We start from the raw sequence: 24,808 nt of genomic DNA, 5'->3' as shown, positions 1-24,808 counted from the left end.
TAAATTTCAATTATAAGGTCAATGCAATTTTGATATGCATGTTTCAAACAAACCATAACAGATGCCTCAGATAGCTGAAATTAGAACGAAAAAGCAAATATGAAACACAGATTGTCTCGGCAAAATTTATCTAAATTAATTGCTGTTAAATGTAAAAAATGTTTGCCAAGGTTGCTCCCCTAAATTTTAAATACAACAAATCTGGCCCCTTTTGTAAAAAGTTTGGACACCTCTGCTATAAATAGAAACAGGTAGATTTAGAGCGTGTTTAATTTTAATAAAATGTGTTCTATTTATGATGATGGAAATAGAAAACAAAAATAAAAATTTTGTACATTTGGCTCTTAAAACATCAAAAACATTAAAGGTTAAGATACAATACTAAAATGCAAAAGTTTATAATGACACAGATAAAAATGCAACTGATCAGTTACATTAAAAATCCTAGGAAAAAGAAAATATAAACAGCAATAGCACGTTTACTTCACATCTTTGAAGGATAATCCTCCTCCAAAAATATTTAGGGTAACTCGACTGGAGGGGTTATCTTCTTAGTAAATTTCTTCGGTAGAGGAGACGTTGTTGAAGATGGTTCCTCCCTTTTTGTAAAGAATTTATGCATCATAAAATGCTTCTCCGTTTGTTAGCGATTTTTCCCATGCGTTTCTGGAGCTTTGTTAATTGCAATGCGCATGCTCCGGTTTGGTCAGGAGCCGAATTTATATTCGAGCTCCGAGACGACCAAATCTCAAAATAGTTGGTGAAAAACCTAAGGCTAAAATAATTAGCACGAGCCTCGATTATGTGGTACATGATAGCCCCACTGATGACTAAGTCCTGGTGGCTCAGTGGTAGAACGTATGCAAATGAACTTTGGTGTCGCATTCGTAGAGAGTTCGAAGCCATCAGGAAATAGAACTTTAATATTCAGATTTTAAGATCTATAGCTGGAGGGTCAGACATACTTTCACATTAATTTTATGTATTTAGAAGAAGATAGAATATAGATGCTACTACAGAAATATTAGATGCTTTAAAGTACTTTGATTGTTATCGCTGTACTACCTAGTTATGTAAATGAACGTTATTTGGAGTTGTCCATGCATGTTTTAACTGACTAATAATAATCCTATTCTTTTTGCTCTGTGATGAGAAAACATTTTGTCTTGGGCTATAAATTTCATGAGCAGCCAACTTCACGATAAGCTAGGAATTGCAATGGATTACCGTGAACACACCTAAAACACACAAAAACTCACACTTAGAAAACACACTTAGAACACACAGTAAATTTGAATAATTGCACAGCTACTTGTCCTCTGTATTATGTCGGTCTATCATGCCCAACTAGACTGTCACGGAACTTGTACATATAATGGAGATAGCGCTATACATACATCAGTTTTCTCTTAACTGAGCTGACAGATAAAGCTATATTTTGCAGGCTAACTACAATGTTCTCGTTATTAAAATCGACTTTGAGAACTTGCACTGACCAGACAATTTGCTAATTTTTATGAAGCAAAAACTTTACATAAATTATTTACAATATGTGGATTTTACATTAATTGTGGCTTACGTTATAAGGCATCTACTGTGTATGCTAACAGGAAATACACCAACTAGACAGCTGTCAGATTGAACATATATTGGAGCTGTTATTATACTGTATATTGTATACAGTATATATTGTATATGCTGTATACAATATTCAGCATGAAGTGAAATTTTCATTCCAAGATATTAATAGCAGTGGCTGGATAGACAGGGAATGACATATAATGACAGCCAGATGACAAACTTTGAGATTTATATATAGATTAGTGAGCAGATATTATAAACTTAGAAATAAAGCTTTAACATGAAGATGTCATGGGATTATATGATTTGTAGGTTAAAGGCTCTTACTAGAAACTAAAACTATGAAATCAGCAAAACTTATCAATTTCTCACAATAAATATTCATATAATGTATTGCATGCTAAGCGATTAGAATGTGTAGTTGTCAGCATTTCAACAGTCCATCACACAGACAGCAAACCAGAGGAGACAAATCCTTGTTTTGTTTTGTATAAAGGTATCATGGGATTATATGCTTTACAGGTTAAAGGCTCTTACTAGACTGAAAGAACTGAATCTATCAGATAACCCTTTTTCTGGTGGTCCACCAAAAGTAATCAGCCAGTTCAACTTATTGGAGTCACTTAACTTGTCTGAATGTAAACTCACAGGACTACCTGTAACGTAAGTCATATTATATGCACCTTTACTGCAAGTGTTCAGTCAAACCTATGGATTATATAAATATGCTATGACTAGCTGTACTACCCGGTGTTGCCCGAGTACTAAAAAAGTCTTTGGACAGAAAATCTATTTTTATATAACATACCGTATACAACATTTACCATTCTAACTTTTAAACTTCATATCATGAGAAAATGAAACTCGGTTTTTGAACAACTTTCTTACAGGTCACTGAAAAATATGAAATTTTATTTACAGTGGTTTGAAAACTTTACAGTCGTTATTTATTTTTAGTTTAGTTATCCTGCACAAAACCTTTTTCTCGTGATACGAAGTTTGAAAATTACAGTTGTTTGAAAAAGTTTTAAACTTTTACAGTTGTTTTTATTTTCTTTCTTAATTTATTTCAATCACACAAAACACTTTTTTCATGATATGTAGTTTGAATTTTAGAGTGGCAAATTTTGTTATATGCTAAATAAAAATAAATCTTACTGAATTATACTAAATTATAATTATATAAAAATAAAATAGACCTTTTTATTACCTCATTTATTAAATAATTTTTCATTGTAATCATAGCTAAACAGATTATATTTAATCATTACTTGCTAATGAACTCACATTTGCATTTAAACACATTTACAGTTTTATTTTTCATCCTAAATTATTTCAACAAAACACTTCTTTCATGATATAAAATTTAAAAGTTGTAGTTGTTTGAAAATGCTTGAAAACCTTTACAGTTGTTTTTTCTCTTAATTCATTAGAACTGCTTAGAAATATTTTCCCATGATATGAAGTTTAAAAGTTAAAATGGTAAATGTTGTATTCGGTATGTTATATGAAAATAATTTTTCTGTCTAAAGAAATTTTTATTACTCGAGCAACACCGGGTAGTACAGCTAGGTATACAATATTTACCATCCTAACTTTTGAACTTCATATCATGGGAAAATAATTTTAAGCAGTTGAAATGAATGAAGAGGAAAAAGAAAACAACTGTAAAAGTTTTCAAGCTTTTTCAAACAACTACAACTTTTAAATTTCATATTATGAAAGAAGTCTTTTGTTGAAATAAATTAGGAAGAAAAATAAAACTGTATATGTGGTTAAAATGAATATGTGAGTTCATTAGCAAGTAATGGCTAAATACAATCTGTTTAGCTATGATTACAATGAAAAATTATTTAATAATTAAGGGAATAAAAAAGTATGTTTTGTTTTCATGTAATTATAATTTAGTATAATCAAGTATAATTTGTTTTTACTTAACATATAACAAAATTTGCCACTTTAACATTCAAACTACATACAATGAGAAAAGGTTTTGTGTAATTGTTCAAACTAAATTAAGAGAGAAAATAAAAACAACTGTAAAGGTCTTAAACTTTTTCGAACAGCTGTAACTTTCAAACTTCATACCATGAGGAAAAGGTTTTGTGCAGGACAACTAAACTAAAAATAAATAAAACGACCGTAAAGTTTTTAAACCACTGTAAATTTAAAATTTCATATTTTTCAGCGATGTGTAAGAAAGTTGTTCGAAAACCGAGTGTTTGTAAATCCGAAACAGTTTATCTCATTAAAATATAACTACGTATATTATGTAATCTGTTCCAAAGCAAGAAAACAACTTCGGTAAAGTATTTTTTCAACATTTCACACCATAAGCTGTACTGTATACTGGATACTCTAAATCAGACATGTCCAAAATCCGGCCCGCGGGCAGTTTTCATGCGGCCTGCATCCTCTGTCATAAAATCAATAACGTCTCGCCCGCCTGTAGAATTAACCCTTTGAACCCTAGCGGCCGATTTTCCAGCATTGCGTAGGGTGTGTCATAATTCGTAACGGCCGAAATTCTGGAATTCACATGGCTTTTTTTACAAAAGCAGTTTCTAAGTAACAGCGTAAACCAATCGGATTAATTCTTGCGCGGGATGTTTGACCAGAAGTGCCTCATCCATTTGTGACAGTTTTCAAATATCTTTACTTCCTTCGATTTAGTAACAAATTTATTAATGCGGTATTGTGAAAAAATTGATACGACTCATTTGTTGTTGGGTCATGAATGTGTGATGCAAATAAAAAATTTATTATTCCAACTATAATTTTCCAATATATTTTGAGTGGTGAAATGATGATGAACATATGCTCAATGGATATGATGCAACTGCAAATGTTTTTACGAGTTTTTTAAAATCTTACGAGCTTTTATAGTTTTAGCCTGAACAATGGTGACGCACTGTTCTTTTCTGTTTGATGGCATTTTCTGTGGGTTGTTCGACCTTTTTACTAATGTTTTACTAAATATCATTTAATTATGAGCATGTCTAGTTATAATTAATAAAAGTTTAAAAACTTCGAATTGTTGGACAGATTGCTTAGGTTTACCGACACGCACTGACAAAAACAACCAGGGTTCAAAAGGTTAATAAATTGGGCAGAAGTGCTGTTACCTGCGTGTTAAACATTTAAAATCCAATCAATTTTATAGTTACTGTCCGAGATTAAATGAGCCCTGCACTTGTTTGATATGCCTAGTACTTGTTCATTTTTCTGTAATTGTGTTTAAAAATTCTATAGATATTAAACTGCCATGATGAGATATTTTTGTGTGTTTCAAATGTAATTTGTACCTAAAAGTACAATTACTTCTGTTCAACTGTTACACAAACTTTAGTGTTAAAAAAGTGAAGTTAAGTGATTATTAAATTTCAATTATAAGGTCAATGCAATTTTGATATGCATGTTTCAAACAAACCAAAACAGATGCCTCAGATAGCTGAAATTAGAACGAAAAAGCAAATATGAAACACAGATTGTCTCGGCAAAATTTATCTAAATTAATTGCTGTTAAAAATAAAAAATGTCCGCCAAGGTTGCTCCCCTAAATTTTAAATACAACAAATCTGGCCCCTTTTGTAAAAGGTTGGACACCTCTGCTATAAATAGAAACAGGTAGATTTAGAGCGTGTTTAATTTTAATAAAATGTGTTCTATTTATGATGATGGAAATAGAAAACAAAAGGAAATGTTTAGTACGTTTGGGTCTTAAAACATCAAAAACATTAAAGGTTAAGATACAATACTAAAATGCAAAAGTTTATAATGACACAGATAAAAGTGCAACTGATCAGTTACATCAAAAATCCTAGCAAAAAGAAAATATGAACAGCAATAGCATGTTTACTTCACATCTTTGAAGGATAATCCTCCTCCAAAAATATTTAGATTTTTCCCATGCGTTTCTGGAGCTTTGTTAATTGCAATGCGCATGCTCCGGTTTGGTCAGGAGCCGAATTTATATTCGAGCTCCGAGACGACCAAATCTCAAAATATTTGGTGAAAAACCTAAGGCTAAAATAATTAGCACGAGCCTCGATTATGTGGTATATGATAGCCCCACTGATGACTAAGTCCTGGTGGCTCAGTGGTAGAACGTATGCAAATGAACTTAGATGTCGCATTTGTAGAGAGTTCGAAGCCATCAGGAAACAGAACTTTAATATCCAGATTTTGAGACCTATAGCTGGAGGGTCAGACATACTTTCATATTAATTTTATGTATATAGAAGAAGATAGAATATAGATGTTACAACAGAAATATTAGATGGTTTAAAGTACTTTGATTGTTATTGCTGTACTACCTAGTTATGTAAATGAACGTTATTTGGAGTTGTCCATGCATGTTTTAACTGACTAATAATAATCCTATTCTTTTTGCTCTGTGATGAAGAAACATTTTGTCTTGGGCTATAAATTTCATGAGCAGCCAACTTCACGATAAGCTAGGCCTTGCAATAGCTTACCGTTAACACACTTAAAACACACAAGAACACACACTTAGAACACACACTTAGAACACACAGTAAATTTGAATAATTGCGCGCCTACTTAGCCTCTGTATTATGTCGGTCTATCATGCCCAACTAGACTGTCACGGAACTTGTACATATAATGGAGATAGCGCTATACATACATCAGTTTTCTCTTAATTGAGCCGACAGATAAAGCTATATTTTGCAGTCTAACTACAATGTTCTCGTTATTAAAATTGACTTTGAGAACTTGCACCGACCAGACAATTTGCTGATTTTTATGAAGCAAAAACATTACATAAATTATTTACAATATGTGGATTTTACATTAATTGTGGCTTACGTTATAGGGCGTCTACTGTGTATGCTAACAGGAAATACACCAACTAGACAGCTGTCAGATTGAACATAAATTGGAGCTGTTATTATACTGTATATTGTATACAGTGTATATTGTATATGCCGTATACAATATTTACTGTGGATATTGTAGAACTATTTTATAACATGTGCATCATAACTCGTGGGTGCATTGTAATAATTAATACATCATTTAGGGTGTACAAGCGGGAAAAGTGTTTACAGTATAAAGCAAGAGCAACTAAATGGTAAGAACTGTGTAGCTTAGTGTTTAGATGTGCGTATTTACAAACTAGTGGTTGCAATTTTCGCGAGTTCAAATTCAGCATGAAGTGAAATTTTCATTCCAAGATTTTAATAGCAGTGGCTGGATAGACAGGGAATGACATATAATGACAGCCAGATGACAAACTTTGAGATTTATATATAGATTAGTGAGCAGATATTATTAACTTAGAAATAAAGGTTTAACATGAAGATGTCATGGGATTATATGATTTGTAGGTTAAAGGCTCTTACTAGAAACTAAAACTATGAAATCAGCAAAACTTATCAATTTCTCACAATAAATATTTATATAATGTATTGTACACTAAGTGATTAGAATGTGTAGTTGTCAGCATTTCAACAGTCCATCACACAGACATCAAACCAGAGGAGACAAATCATTCATGTGTCTGGTATAAAGGTATCATGGGATTATATTATTTGTAGGTTGAACACTCTTACTAAGCTGAAAGAGCTGGATCTATCATGTAACTCTTTCTCTGATGGTCTACCAGAAGTAGTCAGCCAGTTCAACTTATTGGAGTCACTTAACTTGTCTAGCTGTGAACTCCCAGGACTACCTGCAACGTAAGTCATATTATATGCGCCTTTACTGCAAGTGTTCAGTCAAACCTATGGATTATATAAATATGCTATGACTAGCTGTACTACCCGGTGTTGCCCGAGTACTAAAAAAGTCTTTGGACAGAAAATTTATTTTTATATAACATACCGTATACAACATTTACCATTTTAACTTTTAAACTTCATATCATGAGAAAATGAAACTCGGTTTTTGAACAACTTTCTTACACGTCGCTGAAAAATATGAAATTTTATTTACAGTGGTTTGAAAACTTTACAGTCGTTTTATTTATTTTTAGTTTAGTTATCCTGCACAAAACCTTTTTCTCGTGATACAAAGTTTGAAAGTTACAGTTGTTTGAAAAAGTTTAAAACTTTTACAGTTGTTTTTATTTTCTCTTAATTTATTTCAATCACACAAAGCACTTTTTTCATGATATGTAGTTTGAATTTTAGAGTGGCAAATTCTGTTATATGGTAAATAAAAATAAATCTTACTGAATTATACTAAATTATAATTATATAAAAATAAAATAGACCTTTTTATTACCTCATTTATTAAATAATTTTTCATTGTAATCATAGCTAAACAGATTATATTTAATCATTACTTGCTAATGAACTCACATTTGCATTTAAACACATTTACAGTTTTATTTTTCATCCTATATTATTTCAACAAAACACTTCTTTCATGATATAAAATTTAAAAGTTGCAGTGGTTTGAAAAAGCTTGAAAACCTTTACAGTGGTTTTTTTTTCTCTTAATTCATTAGAACTGCTTAGAAATATTTTCTCATGATATGAAGTTTAAAAGTTAAAATGGTAAATGTTGTATTCGGTATGTTATATGAAAATAATTTTTCTGTCTAAAGACTTTTTTATTACTCGAGCAACACCGGGTAGTACAGCTAGGTATACAATATTTACCATCCTAACTTTTGAACTTCATATCATGGGAAAATATTTTTAAGCAGTTGAAATGAATGAAGAAGAAAAAGAAAACTGTAAAAGTTTTCAAGCTTTTTCAAACAACTACAACTTTTAAATTTCATATTATGAAAGAGGTTTTTTGTTGAAATAAATTAGGAAGAAAAATAAAACTGTATATGTGGTTAAAATGAATATATGAGTTCATTAGCAAGTAATGGCTAAATACAATCTGTTTAGCTATGATTACAATGAAAAATTATTTAATAATTAAGGGAATAAAAAAGTATGTTTTATTTTCATGTAATTATAATTTAGTATAATCAAGTATAATTTGTTTTTACTTAACATATAACAAAATTTGCCACTCTAACATTCAAACTACATACAATGAGAAAAGGTTTTGTGTAAATAAAATAAAATAAAAGAGAAAATAAAAACAACTGTAAAAGTCTTAAACTTTTTCAAACAACTGTAACTTTCAAACTTCATATCATGAGAAAAAGGTTTTGTGCAGCACAACTAAATTAAAAATTTCAAACCACTGTAAATTTAAAATTTCATCACTTTCAGCGACGTGTAAGAAGGTTGTTCGAAAACCGAGTTGTTGTTAATCCGAAACAGTTTATCCCATTACAATAAAACTATGTAAATTATGTAATCCGTCCCAAGGCAAGAAAACAACTTCGGTAGAGTATTTCTTCAACGTTTTACACCATAAGCTGTACTGTATACTGGATACTATAAATCAGACATGTCTAAAATCAGGCCCGCGGGCAATTTTCATGCGGCTCGCATCATCTGTCATAAAATCAATAACGTCTCGCCCGTCTGTAGAATTAACCCTTTGAACCCTGGCGCCCGATTTCCCATTTGCGCAGGGTATGTCAAAATCCCTAACGGCCGCAATTCTGGCATTCACATGGCTTTGTTTATAAAAGCAGTTTCTAAGTGACAGCAGAAGCCGATCGGATTAATTCACTCGCAGGATGTTTGACCAAAAGTGCCTCATGCATTTGTAACAGTTTTCAAATATCTTTACTTCCTTCGATTTAGTAACATATTTTATTAGAATTGTATCGGGAAAAAATTGATACGACTCATTTGTTGGTAGGTCATAGATGTGTGATGCAAATAAAAAAATTATGATACTAACTATAATTTTCCAATATATTTTGAGTCATGAAATGATGATGAACATGTGCTCAATGGTTATGACGCTACTGTAAATTTTTTTACGAGTTTTTGAGAATCTTACGAGCTTTTATAGTTTTAGCCCGAATAATGGTGACGCACTGATCTTTTCTGTTTGATGGCATTTTCTGTGGGTTGCTCGACCTTTTTACTAATGTTTTACCAAATATCATTGTATTATGAGCATGTTTAGTTATAATTAATAAAAGTTTAAAAACTTCGGATTGTTGGACGGATTGCTTAGGTTTACTGACACGCACTGACAAAAACGACCAGGGTTCAAAAGGTTAACAAATTGGGCAGAAGTGCTGTTACCTGCGTGTTAAACATTTAAAATCCAATCAATTTCATAGTTACTGTCCGATTTTAAACGAGCCCTGCACTTGTTGATATGCCTAGTACTTGTTCGTTTTTCTGTAATTGTACTTAAAATTTCTATAAATATTAAACTGCCATGATGAGATATTCTTTTATGTTTCAAATGTAATTTGTATGCAAAAGTACAATTACTTCTGTTGAACTGTTACAAAAAATTTAGTGTTACAAAAGGGAAGTTTAGTGATTATTAAATTTCAATTATAATGTCAATGCAATTTTGATATACATGTTTCAAACAAACCAAAACAGATGCCTCAGATAACTGAAATTAAAATGAAAAAGCAAATATGAAACACAGATTGTCTCGGTAAAATTTATCTAAATAGATAACTGTTAAATGTAAAAAATGCCCGCCAAGGTTGGTCCCCTTATTTTTTAACACAACGATTCTGGCCCCCTTCGTCAAAAGTTTGGACACCCCTGCTATAAATAGAAACAGGTAGATTTAGAGCGTGTTTAATTTTAATAAAATGTGTTCCATTTATGATGATGGAAATAGAAAACAACAATAAAAATTTTGTACATTTGGCTCTTAAAACATCAAAAACATTAAAGGTTAAGATACAATACTAAAATGCAAAAGTTTTTAATGAAACAGGAAAAAATGCAACTGATCAGTTACATCAAAAACCTAGGAAAAAAATATAAACAGCAATGGCACGTTTATTTCACATTTTTAAAGGATAATCCTTCCCCAAAATTTTAGGGTAACTCGACTGGATGGGTTATCTTCTTAGCAAATTGCTTCGGTAGAGGAGATGTCATCCCAGATGGTTCCGACCTTTTTTGTAAAGAATTTATGCATCATAAAATGCTTTTCCGTTTGTTAGTGTATGTTTCCATGCGCTTCCGAACCTTTGTTAATTGCAATGCGCATGCTCCGGTTAGGTCGAGAGCCGAATTTATATTCGAGCTCCGAGACGACCAAATCTCAAAATATTTGGTGAAAAACATAAGGCTAAAATAATTAGCACACGCATGGATTATGTGGTATATGATAGCACCACAGATGACTAAGTCCTGGTGGCTCAGTGGTAGAGCGTATGCAAATGAACTTTGATGATGCATTCATAGAGAGTTCAAAGCCATCAGAAAACAGGACTTTAATATCCAGATTTTAAGATCTATAGCTGGAGGGTCAGACATACTTTTATAATAATTTCATGTATATAGAAAAAAATAGAATATAGGTGCTACAACAGAAATATTAGATAGTTTAAAGTACTCTGATTGTTATCGCTGTACTACCTAGTTATGTAAATGAAAGTTATTTGGAGTTGTCCATGGATGTTTTAACTGACTTAATAATCCTACTCTTTTTGTACAGATATATTATAAACAATCTGCTTGGTTACAGAAAACCATTCATAGCAACTTTCTCAAGGAATCTGATAAAAAGTTCTGTTTGATTTCCATCCATTACCAAACTGGTTTTTTTTTTATTTGTTTATTATTTGCTATACTTGGATTGTTACAATTACTAGAAGTTGTCACCTCATGGGTCAATTAATGGGCGCAAATCATTTCAACCAGCCTTGATTACTGGCAGTTATTGCAGGTACTCTGTATGGTACCTGACTCATTCATTACACATGGAATATTATATGTTTAAAGTTGTTAACCGCCCTGCCAAATCACTGTGTACTTTTATACATGTAGCGCTGCCAGAAACTGGCAGCAACTTTATTGTCAGCTACAGACCCTTAGTACTAACAATAACTACTTGCATTGGTTAGATGTTAGATTGTCCAAATCAGCTGCTCATAGTGGTAAAATGTGAAATCAGCACCTAAGTCAGTGGTTGCACCTGTTTTAAATGGTGGAGCCATTGCTCTGTGATGAGGAAACATTTGTCTTGGGCTATAAATTTCATGAACAGCCAACTTCACGATAAGCCAGGCCTTGCAGTAGCTTACCGTTAACACACTTAAAACACACACTTACAACACACAGTAAATTTGAATAATTGCGCACCTACTTATCCTCTGTATTATGTCGGTCTATCATGCCCAACTAGACTGTCACAGAACTTGTACATATAATGGAGATAGCGCTATACATACATCGGTTTTCTCTTAACTGAGCCGACAGTTAAAGCTATATTTTGCAGGCTAACTGCAATGTTCTCATTATTAAAATCGACTTTGAGAACTTGCACCGACCTGACAATTTGCTGACTTTTATGAAGCAAAAACTTTACATAAACTATTTACAATATGTGGATTTTACATTATAGGTGGATTACGTTATAGGAGCGTCTACTGTATATGCTAGCAGTAAATACACCAACTAGACAGCTGTCAGATTGAACACATATTGAAGCTGTCATTATATATTGTATACAGTATATATTGTGTATGCCGTATACAATATCTACTGTGGATATTGTAGAACTATTTTATAACATGGGCATCGTAACTCGTGGGTGCACTGTAATAATTAATACATCATTTAGGGTGTACAAGTGGGAAATGGGTATACAGTATAACGTAAGAGCAACTAAATGGTAAGAATGGTGTAGCTTTGTGGTTAGATGCGCGTATTTACAAACTAGTGGTTACAATCTTCGCGAGTTCAAATCCAGCACGAAGTGAAATTTTCATTCCATGATATTAATAGCTATGGCTGCACAGACAGGGAATGATATATAATGAAATCCAGATGACGAACTTTGAGATTTATATATACATGTAGATTAGTGAGCAGATATTATAAACTTAAAAATAAAGGTTTAACATGAAGATGTCATGGTATTATATGATTTGCAGGTTAAAGACTCTTACTAGAAACTAAAACTATGAAATCAGCAAAACTTTTCAATTTCTCACAATAAATGTTCATATAATGTATTGCATGCAAAATGATTAGAATGTGTAGTTGTCAGCATTTCAACAGTTCATCATACAGACATCAAATCAGAGGAGACAAATCATTGATTTGTCTTGTATAAAGGTATCATGGGATTATATGATTTGCAGGTTAAACACTCTTAGTAGGCTGAAAGAGCTAGATCTATCATGGAACTTTTTCTCTGATGATCTACCAGAAGTAATCAGCCAGCTCAACTCATTGGAGTCATTTAACTTGTATAACTGTAAACTCACAAGACTACCTGCAATGTAAGTCTTATTATATGAGCCTTTACTGCAAGTGTTCAGTCAAATATATGGAATATATAAATATGCTATGACTAGCTGTACTACCCGGCGTTGCCCGAGTAATAAAAAAGTCTTTGGACAGAAAATTTATTTTTATATAACATACCGTATACAACATTTACCATTCTAACTTTTAAACTTCATATCATGAAAAAATATTTTTAAGCAGTTCAAATGAATGAAGAGGAAAAAGAAAACAAGTGTAAAAGTTTTCAAGCCTTTTCAAACAACTACAACTTTTAAATTTCATATCATGAAAGAAGTTAGAATGTTAAAATGTTTAAGCAGTTCGAATGAATGAAGAGACAAAAGAAAACCACTGTAAACATTTTCAAGCCTTTTCAAAGAACTACGTACAACTTTTAAATTTCATATTATGATAAAAGTTTTTTGTTGAAATAAATTAGGGAGAAAAATAATTTGTACATACCGTATATACTCAATTATAGGAGGCACCCTAGTATAAGATGCAGCATAAATTTCAGCCAATTATTGAGAATAAAGAGTAATTCAAGTATAGGACGCACTCAGTGTTCGAAATGGGGGGGTACGCAGGGGTACGGCGTACCCCTAAGAAGAGTTAGGGGGGGGGGTACTCCCTAGGACGCGTACCCCCTCATATAAGGTTGCTCATCTACTATATATTTCTCAAAGTATGTCGTATCGTATACCGGTATATGTCGGTTATTCAGCTATAGATCTTAAAATCTAGGAACTCCTATTCCGTACCGAAGTGGGTTCGATCTCGGACCAATCTGTTCACAAGTCTTACGCCTAGCCCACTGGACCATGGAAGTTAAATTCAATATAAGGCATTATATCAGAGCAATACCTAACTGCTTTACGTATGACGCGGGTCATAGCATAACGTCACGATAAGCTGTTCGCTCACCTGTTCGCTCGCTGCCTAATAGCAAAACTCACTACTTCTCATTGTTTATAAGACAAAAAACTTTTCTCATAATATGTAGTTTGAAAGTTAGAATGGCAAATGTTGTAATATGTTAAATACAAATCAATTTTCTGTCCAAATACTCTTCTATTACACGGGCAACGCCAGGTGGCACAGCTACTGTAGTATCTTATTAAATGCGGTAAAACCCGGAATGAAGTGAAATATTCACGCGTTTTGTCCTTTTCTTCCTGAACTTATATTAGCTCGAGTTCGTTACACTGAAAACAGTGCACGTGTTTGGGATGAGAGAATTACGCTACTGATCTTTAATTTCTTCAGTCAGTTTTTTGCTATTATAGCCGATCAACTAGATTGTTTTATTAAAAACCTGAGAACCGATCAGTTTTCTATCAATTCATAATGAAACAGCATGGGCCAATAGATAACTTCTTTAAATGTGAGTAAGAATTAGTGACTGTCATGAATTTAGAGTCTGTATTTAAAAAAATAGTGAGTGACTGAGCTTATCATATAATAATATTTATGGTGGCTTGGAGATGGAACTGTCTTGTGTCTGGGGTCTGTGTGGACTGTCCATAGGGTTTTTTGACTCACTCACATCACAACCTGGAGTCTCCATAGTCATAGAGCACACAGGTTGTGCAGCTAAGCCCACTTTTAATTTCTTACTGAACACAACTCAGGATTTTAAGTTATGGAAAACAGCATAATTTAGAGGCATTCGTGCTAAAAAATTTCGGGGGAGTACCCCGGACCTCCCTCTACTGAGAGGGGCCACGCCCCTATCAGACTCACCCTGTGAGCGGCGAGCAGGGCCGTTGGCCTTGGACACTACCCTCCTGGCATGACAGAGAGTACCCCCAAGAATCTCTCTCCACTTCAGACACTGGACGCACTTCAATTGATCTCTTCACAAGTGAAATTTTCGCACGATCAATCGATTGTTTTCTCACTTTTAGGGCTTCGTAAACAAATCTATGCCTTTTTTAATACAGCGCGTGTTCGCTATCACCGATAACACATAGGTCCTTAGTCTGTTTCCGCTATCGCCTTGTTAGAAACTGCCATCAGCGTTGATAGTAGCAGTGAAATTTTAATAACTCTGTTTAAATTGATTACCACCGCTAGCTATTATGGATTACATAATTCATTATATCCAAGTGTTACTAAGCCAGCAAGCCTTACTAACGGAAAAAGCCGATAATGTGCTGCTTCATAGAAACGCATGGCCCCTCGTGGTATGTTGCGATTATAAGACGCATGTGAAATGTAGGCTGATTTTCAGGTCAAAAAAGTGCGTCCTATAATTGAGTGTATACGGTATGTGTTTTAAATAAAAATATGAGTTTATTAGCAAGTAATGGCTAAATATAATCTGGTTAGCTATGATTACAATGAAAAATTATTTAATAAATAAGGTAATAAAAAAGTATGTTTTATTTTCATGTAATCCCAATTTAGTGTAATCAAGTATAATTTATTTTTACCTAACGTATAACAAAATTTGCCACTTTTACATTCAAACTACATACAATGAGAAAAGGGTTTTGTGCAATTGAAATAAATTAAGAGAGAAAATAAAAACATCTGTAAAGGTTTTTAAACTTTTTCAAACAACTGTACTTTTTAAACTTCATGTCATGAGGAAAAGGTTTTGTGCAGGACAACTAAATTAAAAATTTCAAACAACTGTAAATTAAAAATTTCATCACTTTCAGCGACGCGTTAGAAGGTTGTTCGACAACCGAGTTGTTGTAAATCCGAAACATTTTATCCCATGTATTTCTTAAACATTTTATACGACTATTAACTACTACTACATTATATACTATACTATTCAACATATATACTAGCATATATAATATATGCTAGTATATAATGATAGGGCCACTGATCACTAAGTCCTGGTGGCTCAGTGGTGGAGTGTATGCAAATGAACTTTGATGATGCATTCGTAGAGAGTTCAAAGCCATCAGGAAACAAAACTTTAATATTCAGATTTTAAGATCTATAGCTGGAGGGTCAGACATACTTTCATATTAATTTTATGTATATAGAAGAAGATAGAATGTAGATGCTACTACAGAAATATTAGATGCTTTAAAGTACATTGATGGTTAGCACTGTACTACCTAGTTATGTAAATGAAAGTTATTTGGAGTTGTCCATGGATGTTTTAACTGACTATTAATAATCATATTCTTTTTGTACAGATATATTTTAAACGGTCTGCTTGGCTACAGAAAACCATTCATAGCAACTTTCTCAAGAAATCTGATAAAAGTTCTGTTTGATTTCCATTCATTACCAAACTAGTTTCTTTTTTATTTGTTTATTATTTGCTATACTTGGATTGTTACAATCACCAGAAGTTGTCACCTCATGGGACAATAATTGGTCACAAATCATTTCAACCAGCCCTGATTACTGGCAGCTATTGTAGGTACTCTGTATGGTACCTGACTCATGCATTGCACATAGAAAATTATATGTTTAAAGTTGTTAACTCCTCCGCCAAATCACTGTGTAATTTTATACACGTAACGCTGTCAGAAACTGGCAGCAACTTTATTGTCAGCTACAGACCCCTTGTAATAGCAATAACTACTTGCAATATTCTGATGTTAGCTTGTCCGAGTCAGCTGGTCATAGTAGCAGAAAGTGAAGTCAGCACGTAAATCAGTGGTTGCACCTGTTTTAAATGGTGGAGCCATTGCTCTGTGATGAGGAAACATTTTTGTCTTGGCTATAAATTTCATGAGCAGCCAACTCCGCGATAAGCCAGGCCTTGCAGTAGCTCACCGTGAACACACTTAAAACACACACTTAGAACACACAGTAAATTTGAATAATTGCACACCTACTTATCCTCTGTATTATGTCGGTCTATCATGCCCAACTAGACTGTCACAGAACTTGTACATATAATGGAGAGAGCGCTATACGTACATCAGTTTTCTCTTAACTGAGCTGACAGATAAAGCTATTATTTGCAGTCTAACTACAATGTTCTCAGTATTAAAATCGACTTTGAGAACTTGCACAGACCTGACCATTTGCTGATTTTTATGAAGCAAAATCTTTACATAAACTATTTACATTATGTGGATTTTACATTATAGGTGTCTTACGTTATAGGAGTGTCTACTGTATATGCTAACAGTAAATACACCAACTAGACAGCTGTCAGATTGAACGTATATTGAAGCTGTCATTATATATTGTATACAGTATATATTGTATATGCCGTAAATAATATCTACTGTGGATATTGTAGAACTATTTTATAACATGGGCATCGTAACTCGTGGGTGCACTGTAATAATTAGTACATAATTTAGGGTGTACAAGCGGGAAAAGGGTATACAGTATAAAGTAAGAGCAACTTAATGGTAAGAACTGCTTAGCATTAGGTAATTACTGTGTAGCTTTGTGGTTAGATGCGTGTATTTACAAACTAGCGTTTGCAATCTTTGGGAGTTCAAATCCAGCATGAAATGAAATTTTCATTCCAAGATATTAATAGCTACATGTACGGCTGCACAAATAGAGAATGACATATAATGACACAGACAGCAAACCAGAGGAGACAAATCATTGATTTGTCTTGTATAAAGGTATCATGAGATTATATGCTTTGCAGGTTAAACACTCTTACTAGGCTGAAAGTGCTAGATCTGTCATTGAACCCTTTCACTGATGGTCTACAAGAAGTAGTCAGCCATTTCAACTTATTGGAGTCACTTAACTTGTCTAGGTGTAAACTCACAAGACTACCTGCAACGTAAGTTATATTATATGAGCCTTTACTGCAAGTGTTCAGTCAAATCTATGGAATATATAAATATGCTATGACTAGCTGTACTACCTGGTGTTGCCCAAGTAATAAAAAAGTCTTTGGTCAGAAAATTTATTTTTATATAACATACCGTATACAACATTTACCATTTTAACTTTTAAACTTCGTATCATGAGAAAATGAAACTCGGTTTTCGAACAACTTTCTTACACGTCGCTGAAAGTTATGAAATTTAATTTACAGCGGTTTGAAAACTTTGCGGTTGTTTCATTCATTTTTAGTTCAGTTGTCCTGCACAAAACGTTTGCCTCGTGATAAGAAATTTGAAATTTACAGCTGTTTGAAAAAGTTTAAAACCTTTACAGTTGTTTGTATTTTCTCTCTTAATTTATTTCAATCACACAAAACACTTTTTTCATTATATGTAGTTTGAATGTTAAAGTGGCAAATTTTGTTATATGTTAAATGAAAATAAATTATACTTAATTATACTAAATTATAATTATGTAAAAGTAAATTAGACCTTTTTATTACCTCATCTATTAAATAGTTTTTCATTGTAATCAGAGCTAAACAATTTATATTTTGCCATTGCTTGCTAATTATTTCACATTTACATTTAAACACATATACAGTTTTATTTCTTTTCTTAATTTATTTCAACAAAACCCTTCTTTCATGATATGAAATTTAAACGTTGTAGTTTTTTGAAAATGCTTGAAAACCTTTACAGTTGTTTTTTTTTCTCTTAATTCATTTGAATTGCTTATAAATATTTTTTCATGATATGAAGTTTAAAAGTTAAAATGGTAAATGTTGTATTCGGTATGTCATATAAAAATAAATTTTCTGTCCAAAGACTCTTTTATTACTCTGCCAATGCCGGGTAGTATAGCTAGGTATTCAACATTTACCATCCTAACTTTTAAACTTCATATCATGAGAAAATATTTTTAAGCTGTTGAAATGAATGACGAGGAAAAAGAAAACCAGTGTAAAAGTTTTCAAGCTTTTTCAAACAACTACAACTTTTAAATTTCATATCATGAAAGATGTTAGAATGTTAAAATGTTTAAGCAGTTCGAATGAATGAAGAGACAAAAGAAAACCACTGTAAAGATTTTTAAGCTTTTTCAAAGAACTACGTACAACTTTTAAATTTCATATTATGATAAAGGTTTTTTGTTGAAATAAATTAGGAAGAAAAATAAACTGTATATATGTGTTTTAAATGAAAATATGAGTTCATTAGCAAGTAATGGCTAAATATAATCTTTTTAGCTATGATTACAATGAAAAATTATTTAATAAATAAGGTAATAAAAAAGTATGTTTTATTTTCATGTAATTCCAGTTTAGTATAATCAAGTATAATTTATTTTTGCTTAACGTATAACAAAATTTGCCACTCTTACATTCAAACTACATACCATGAGAAAAGGGTTTTGTGCAATTGAAATAAATTAAGAGAGAAAATAAAAACATCTGTAAAGGTTTTTAAACTTTTTCAAACAACTGTAATTTTTAAACTTCATGTCATGAGGAAAAGGTTTTGTGCAGGACAACTAAATTAAAAATTTCAAACAACTGCAAATTAAAATTTTCATCACTTTCAGCGACGCGTTAGAAGGTTGTTCGAAAACCGAGTTGTTGTTAATCCGAAACATTTTATCCCATGTATTTCTTAAACATTTTATACGACTATTAACTACTATTACATTATATACTATACTATTCAACATATATACTAGCATATATAATATATGCTAGTATATAATGATAGGGCCACTGATCACTAAGTCCTGGTTGCTCAGTGGTGGAGCGTATGCAAATGAACTTTGATGATGCATTTGTAGAGAGTTCAAAGCCATCAGGAAACAGAACTTTAATATCCAGATTTTAAGATCTATAGCTGGAGGGTCAGATATACTTTCATATTAATTTTATGTATATAGAAGAAGATAGAATATAGATGCTACAACAGAAATATTAGATGGTTTAAAGTACATTGATTGTTATCACTGTACTACCTAGTTATTTAAATGAAAGTTATTTGGAGTTGTCCATGGATGTTTTAACTGACTAATAATAATCCTAATCTTTTTGTACAGATATATTATAAACAGTCTGCTTGGCTACAGAAAACCATTCATAGCAACTTTCTCAAGAAATCTGATAAAAAGTTCTGTTTGATTTCCATCCATTACCAAACTGGTTTCTTTTTGATTTGTTTATTATTTGCTATACTTGGATTGTTACAGTTACTAGAAGTTGTCACCTCATGGGTCAATTATTGGTCACAAATCATTTCAACCAGCCTTGATTACTGGCAGCTATTGTAGGTACTCTGTATGGTACCTGACTCATTCATTACACATGGAATATTATATGTTTAAAGTTGTTAACTGCTCTGCCAAATCACTGTGTATTTTTAGACATGTAGTGCTGCCAGAACTGGCAGCAACCTTATTGTCAGCTACAGACCCCTGGTAATAGCAACAACTACTTGCATTGGTTAGATGTTAGCTTGTCCAAGTCAGCTGTTCATAGTAGTAAAAAGTGAAGTCAGCACCTAAATCAGGCGTTGCACCTGTTTTAAATGATAGAGCCATTGCTCTGTGATGAGGAAACATTTTGTCTTGGGATATAAATTTCAAGAGCAGCCAACTCCACGATAAGCCAGGCCTTGCAATAGCTTACCGTTAACACACTTAAAACACACAAGAACACACACTTAGAACACACACTTAGAACACACTTAAATTTGAACAATTGCACACCTACTTAGCCTCTATATTATGTCGGTCTATCATGCCCAACTAGACTGTCACGGAACTTGTACATATAATGGAGATAGCGCTATACATACATCAGTTTTCTCTTATCTGAGCTGACAGGTAAAGCTATATTTTGCAGTCTAACTACCATGTTCTTGTTTTTAAAACTGACTTTGAGAATTAATTTGCACTGACCTGACAATTTGCTGATTTTTAGGAAGCAAAAACTTTACATAAATTATTTACAATATGTGGATTTTACATTATACATTATAGGTGGCTTACGTTATAGGAGCGTCTACTGTATATGTTAACAGGAAATACACCAACTATACAGCTGTCAGATTGAACACATATTGAAGCAGTCATTATATATTGTATACAGTATATATTGTATATGCTGTATACAATATCTACTGTGGATATTGTAGAACTATTTTATAACATGGACATCATAACTCGTGGGTGCACTGTAATAATTAATACATAATTTAGGGTGTACAAGTGGGAGAAGGGTATACAGTATAACATAAGAGCAACTAAATGGTAAGAACTGCGTAGCATTCTTGTGGTTAGATGTGCGTATTTACACACTAGTAGTTAATCTTCGGGAGTTCAAATCCAGCATGAAGTGAAATTTTCATTCCAAGATATTAATAGCTATGGCTGGACAGACAGAGAAGGACAGACAACGACAGACAGATTACAAACTTTGAGATTTATATATAGATTAGTGAGCAGATATTATAAACTTAGAAATAAAGGTTTAACATAAAGCTATCATGGGATTATATGATTTGTAGGTTGAACACTCTTACTAGGCTGAAAGAACTAGATCTATCATATAACTATTTCTCTGATGGTTTACCAGAAGTAGTCAGCCAGTTCAAATTATTGGAGTCACTTGACTTGTTTGACTGTACACTCAGAGGACTACCTGCAACGTAAGTCATATCATGTTAGCTTTTACTGCAAGTGTTCAGTCAAATCTATGGAATATATAAATATGCTATGACTAACTGTACTACCCGGCGTTGCCCGAGTAATAAAAAAGTCTTTGGACAGAAAATTTATTTTAATATAACAAACCGTATACAACATTTACAATTCTAACTTTTAAACTTCATATCATGAGAAAATGAGACTCAGTTTTCGAACAACTTTCTTACACGTTCCTGAAAGTTATGAAATTTAATTTACAGTGGTTTGAAAGCTTCACAGTCGTTTTATTTAGTTTTAATTTAGTGTTCCTGCACAAAACCTTTTCCTCGTGATAGGAAGTTTGAAAGTTACAGTTTGAAAAAGTTTAATGCCTTTACAGTTGTTTTTATTTTCTCTCTTAATTTATTTCAATTACACAAAACACTTTTTTCATGATATGTAGTCTGAATGTTAGAGGGACAAATTTTGTTATATTTTGAATAAAAATAAATTATACTTAATTATACTAAATTGTAATTATATAAAAATAAGATAGACCTTGTTATTACCTCATTTATTAAATAGTTTTTCATTGTAATCATAGCTAAGCAGATTATATTTAGCCATTACTTGCTAATTATTTGACATCTATATTTAAACACATTTACAGTTTTATTTTTCTTCCTAATTTATTTCAACAAAACACTCCTTTCATGATATTAAATTTAAAAGTTGTAGTTGTTTGAAAAAGCTTGAAAACATTTACAGTTGTTTTTTTCTCTTAATTCATTTGATCTGCTTATAAATATTTTCTCATGATATGAAGCTTAAAAGTTAAAATGGTAAATGTTGTATTCGGTATATTTTATAAGAATAAATTTTCTGTCCAAAGACTCTTTTATTACTCGGGCAACGCCGGATAGTATAGCTAGGTATTCAACATTTACCATCCTAACTTTTAAACTTCATATCATGATAAGATATTTTTAAGCAACTCAAATGAATGAAGAGGAAAGAGAAAACAAGTGTAAAATTTTTCAAGCTTTTTCAAACAACTACAACTTTTAAATTTCATATAATGAAAGAAGTTAAAATGTTAAAATGTTTAAGCAGTTCGAATGAATGAAGAGACAAAAGAAAACCACTGTAAAGATTTTTAAGCTTTTTCAAAGAACTACGTACAACTTTTAAATTTCATATTATGATAAAGGTTTTTTGTTGAAATAAATTAGGAAGAAAAATAAACTGTATATATGTGTTTTAAATGAAAATATGAGTTCATTAGCCAGTAATGGCTAAATATAATCTGTTTAGCTATGATTACAATAAAAAATTATTTAATGAATAAGGTAATAAAAGAGTATGTTTTATTTTCATGTAATTCCAATTTAGTTTAATCAAGTATAATTTATTTTTGCTTAACATATAACAAAATTATGTATCATGTATTTCTTAAACATTTTATACGACTATTGACTACTACTACATTATATACTATACTATTCAACATATATACTAGCATATATAATCTATGCTAGTATATAATGATAGGGCCACTGATCACTAAGTCCTGTTGGCTCAGTGGTGGAGCGTATGCAAATGAACTTTTACGATGCGTTCGTAGAGAGTTCAAGGCCATCAGGAAACATAACTTTAATATTCAGATTTATAGATCAATAGCTGGAGGGTCAGACAAACTTTCACATTAATTTTATGTATATAGAAGAAGAAAATAGAATATAGATGCTACAACAGAAATATTAGATGGTTTAAAGTACTTTGATTGTTATCACTGTACTACCTAGTTATGTAAATGAAAGTTATTTGGAGTTGTCCATGGATGTTTTAACTGACTATTAATAATCATATTCTTTTTGTACAGATATATTATAAACAATCTGCTTGACTACAGAAAACCATTCACAGCAACTTTTTCAAGGAATCTGATAAAAGTTCAGTTTGATTTCCATCCACTACCCTGGTATCTTTTTTAATTGTTTATTATTTGCTATACTTGGATTGTTACAATAACTAGAAGTTGTCACCTCATGGGTCAATTATTGGGCACAAATAATTTCAACCAGCCCTGATTACTGGCAGCTATTTTAGGTGCCTGTATGGTACTTGACTCATTCATTGCACATGGAATATTATATGTTTAAGTTAACTACCTTGCCAAATCACTGTGTATTTTTATATATGTAGCGCTGCCAGAAACTGGCAGCAACTTTATTGTCAGCTACAGACCCCTAGTACTAACAATAACTACTTGCATTGATTAGATGTTAGCTTGTCCAAGTCAGGTGCTCATAGTGGCAAAAAGTGAAATCAGCACCTAAATCTGTGGTTGCACCTGTTTTAAATGGTGGAGCCATTGCTCTGTGATGAGGAAACATTTTGTCTTGGGCTGTAAGTTTCATGAGCAGCCAACTCCACGATAAGCCAGGCCTTGCAGTAGCTTACCGTGAACACACTTAAAACACACACTTAGAACACACAGTACAATTGAATAATTGCACAGCTACTTATCCTCTGTATTATGTCGGTCTATTATGCCCAACTAGACTGTCACAGAACTTGTACATATAATGGAGAGAGCGCTATACGTACATCGGTTTTCTCTTAACTGAGCTGACAGATAAAGCTATATTTTGCAGGCTAACTACAATGTTCTCATTATTAAAATCGACTTTGAGAACTTGCAACGACTTGACAGTTTGCTGATTTTTACGAAGCAAAAACTTTACATAAATTATTTACAATATGTGGACTTCACATTATAGGTGGCTTACGTTATAGGAGCGTCTACTGTATATGCTAACAGCCAGTACACCAAATAGAAAGCTGTCAGATTGAACGTATATTGAAGCTGTCATTATGTATTGTATACAGTATATATTGTATATGCCGTATACAATATCTACTGCGGATATCTACTGCGAACTATTTTATAACATGGCTATTGTACCTTGTGGGTGCACTGTAATAATTAATACATAATTTAGGGTGTACAAGTAGGAAAAGGGTATACAGTATATAGTAAAAGCAACCAAATGGTAAGAACTGTGTAGCTTTGTGGTTAGATGTGCGTATTTACAAACTAGTGGTTGCAATCTTCGGGAGTTCAATTCCAGTACGAAGTGAAATTTTCATTCCAAGATATTAATAGCTATGGCCGTGCAGACAGGGAATGACATATAATGAAATCCAGATGACAAACTTAGATTTATATATAGATTAGTGAGCAGATATTATAAACTTAGAAATAAAGGTTTAACATAAAGGTATCATGGGATTATATGATTTGTAGGTTCAACACTCTTACTAAGCTGAAAGAACTGAATCTATCACATAACTCTTTCACTGATGGTCTACCAGAAGTAATCAGCCAGCTCTACTTATTGGAGTCACTTGATTTGTCTTACTGTAAACTCACCGGACTACCTGCAACGTAA

At 32.4% G+C, this 24,808-nt stretch overlaps 1 protein-coding gene across 1 annotated transcript; it reads left to right on the top strand.

Moving 5' to 3' along the window:
- The first annotated feature begins 802 nt into the window (after positions 1-802).
- Positions 803-24,808, top strand: LOC137406888 (uncharacterized). Its single transcript, XM_068093490.1, has 7 exons — positions 803-858; positions 2,104-2,244; positions 7,143-7,283; positions 12,761-12,901; positions 17,500-17,640; positions 21,236-21,376; positions 24,664-24,808. The coding sequence occupies exons 1-7, from the start codon at positions 803-805 to the stop codon at positions 24,806-24,808; spliced, it is 906 nt and encodes a 301-aa protein (XP_067949591.1).

This window comes from Watersipora subatra, chromosome 10 (genome assembly GCF_963576615.1).
Source record: "Watersipora subatra chromosome 10, tzWatSuba1.1, whole genome shotgun sequence".
NCBI classification, from domain to species: domain Eukaryota; kingdom Metazoa; phylum Bryozoa; class Gymnolaemata; order Cheilostomatida; family Watersiporidae; genus Watersipora; species Watersipora subatra.
Note: the sequence above shows the minus strand (reverse complement) of the source record. Positions and strands in the feature narration are given on the sequence as shown.

Excerpts from the sequence above, each read along its gene's own strand:
- LOC137406888 (XM_068093490.1), top strand. The coding sequence starts at position 803 with ATGTGGTACATGATAGCCCCACTGATGACTAAGTCCTGGTGGCTCAGT. Across the intron at positions 859-2,103 it reads TGGTGGCTCAGTGGTAGAAC|GTTAAAGGCTCTTACTAGAC; the intron begins GTATGCAAATGA and ends TATGCTTTACAG. Across the intron at positions 12,902-17,499 it reads CTCACAAGACTACCTGCAAT|GTTAAACACTCTTACTAGGC; the intron begins GTAAGTCTTATT and ends TATGCTTTGCAG.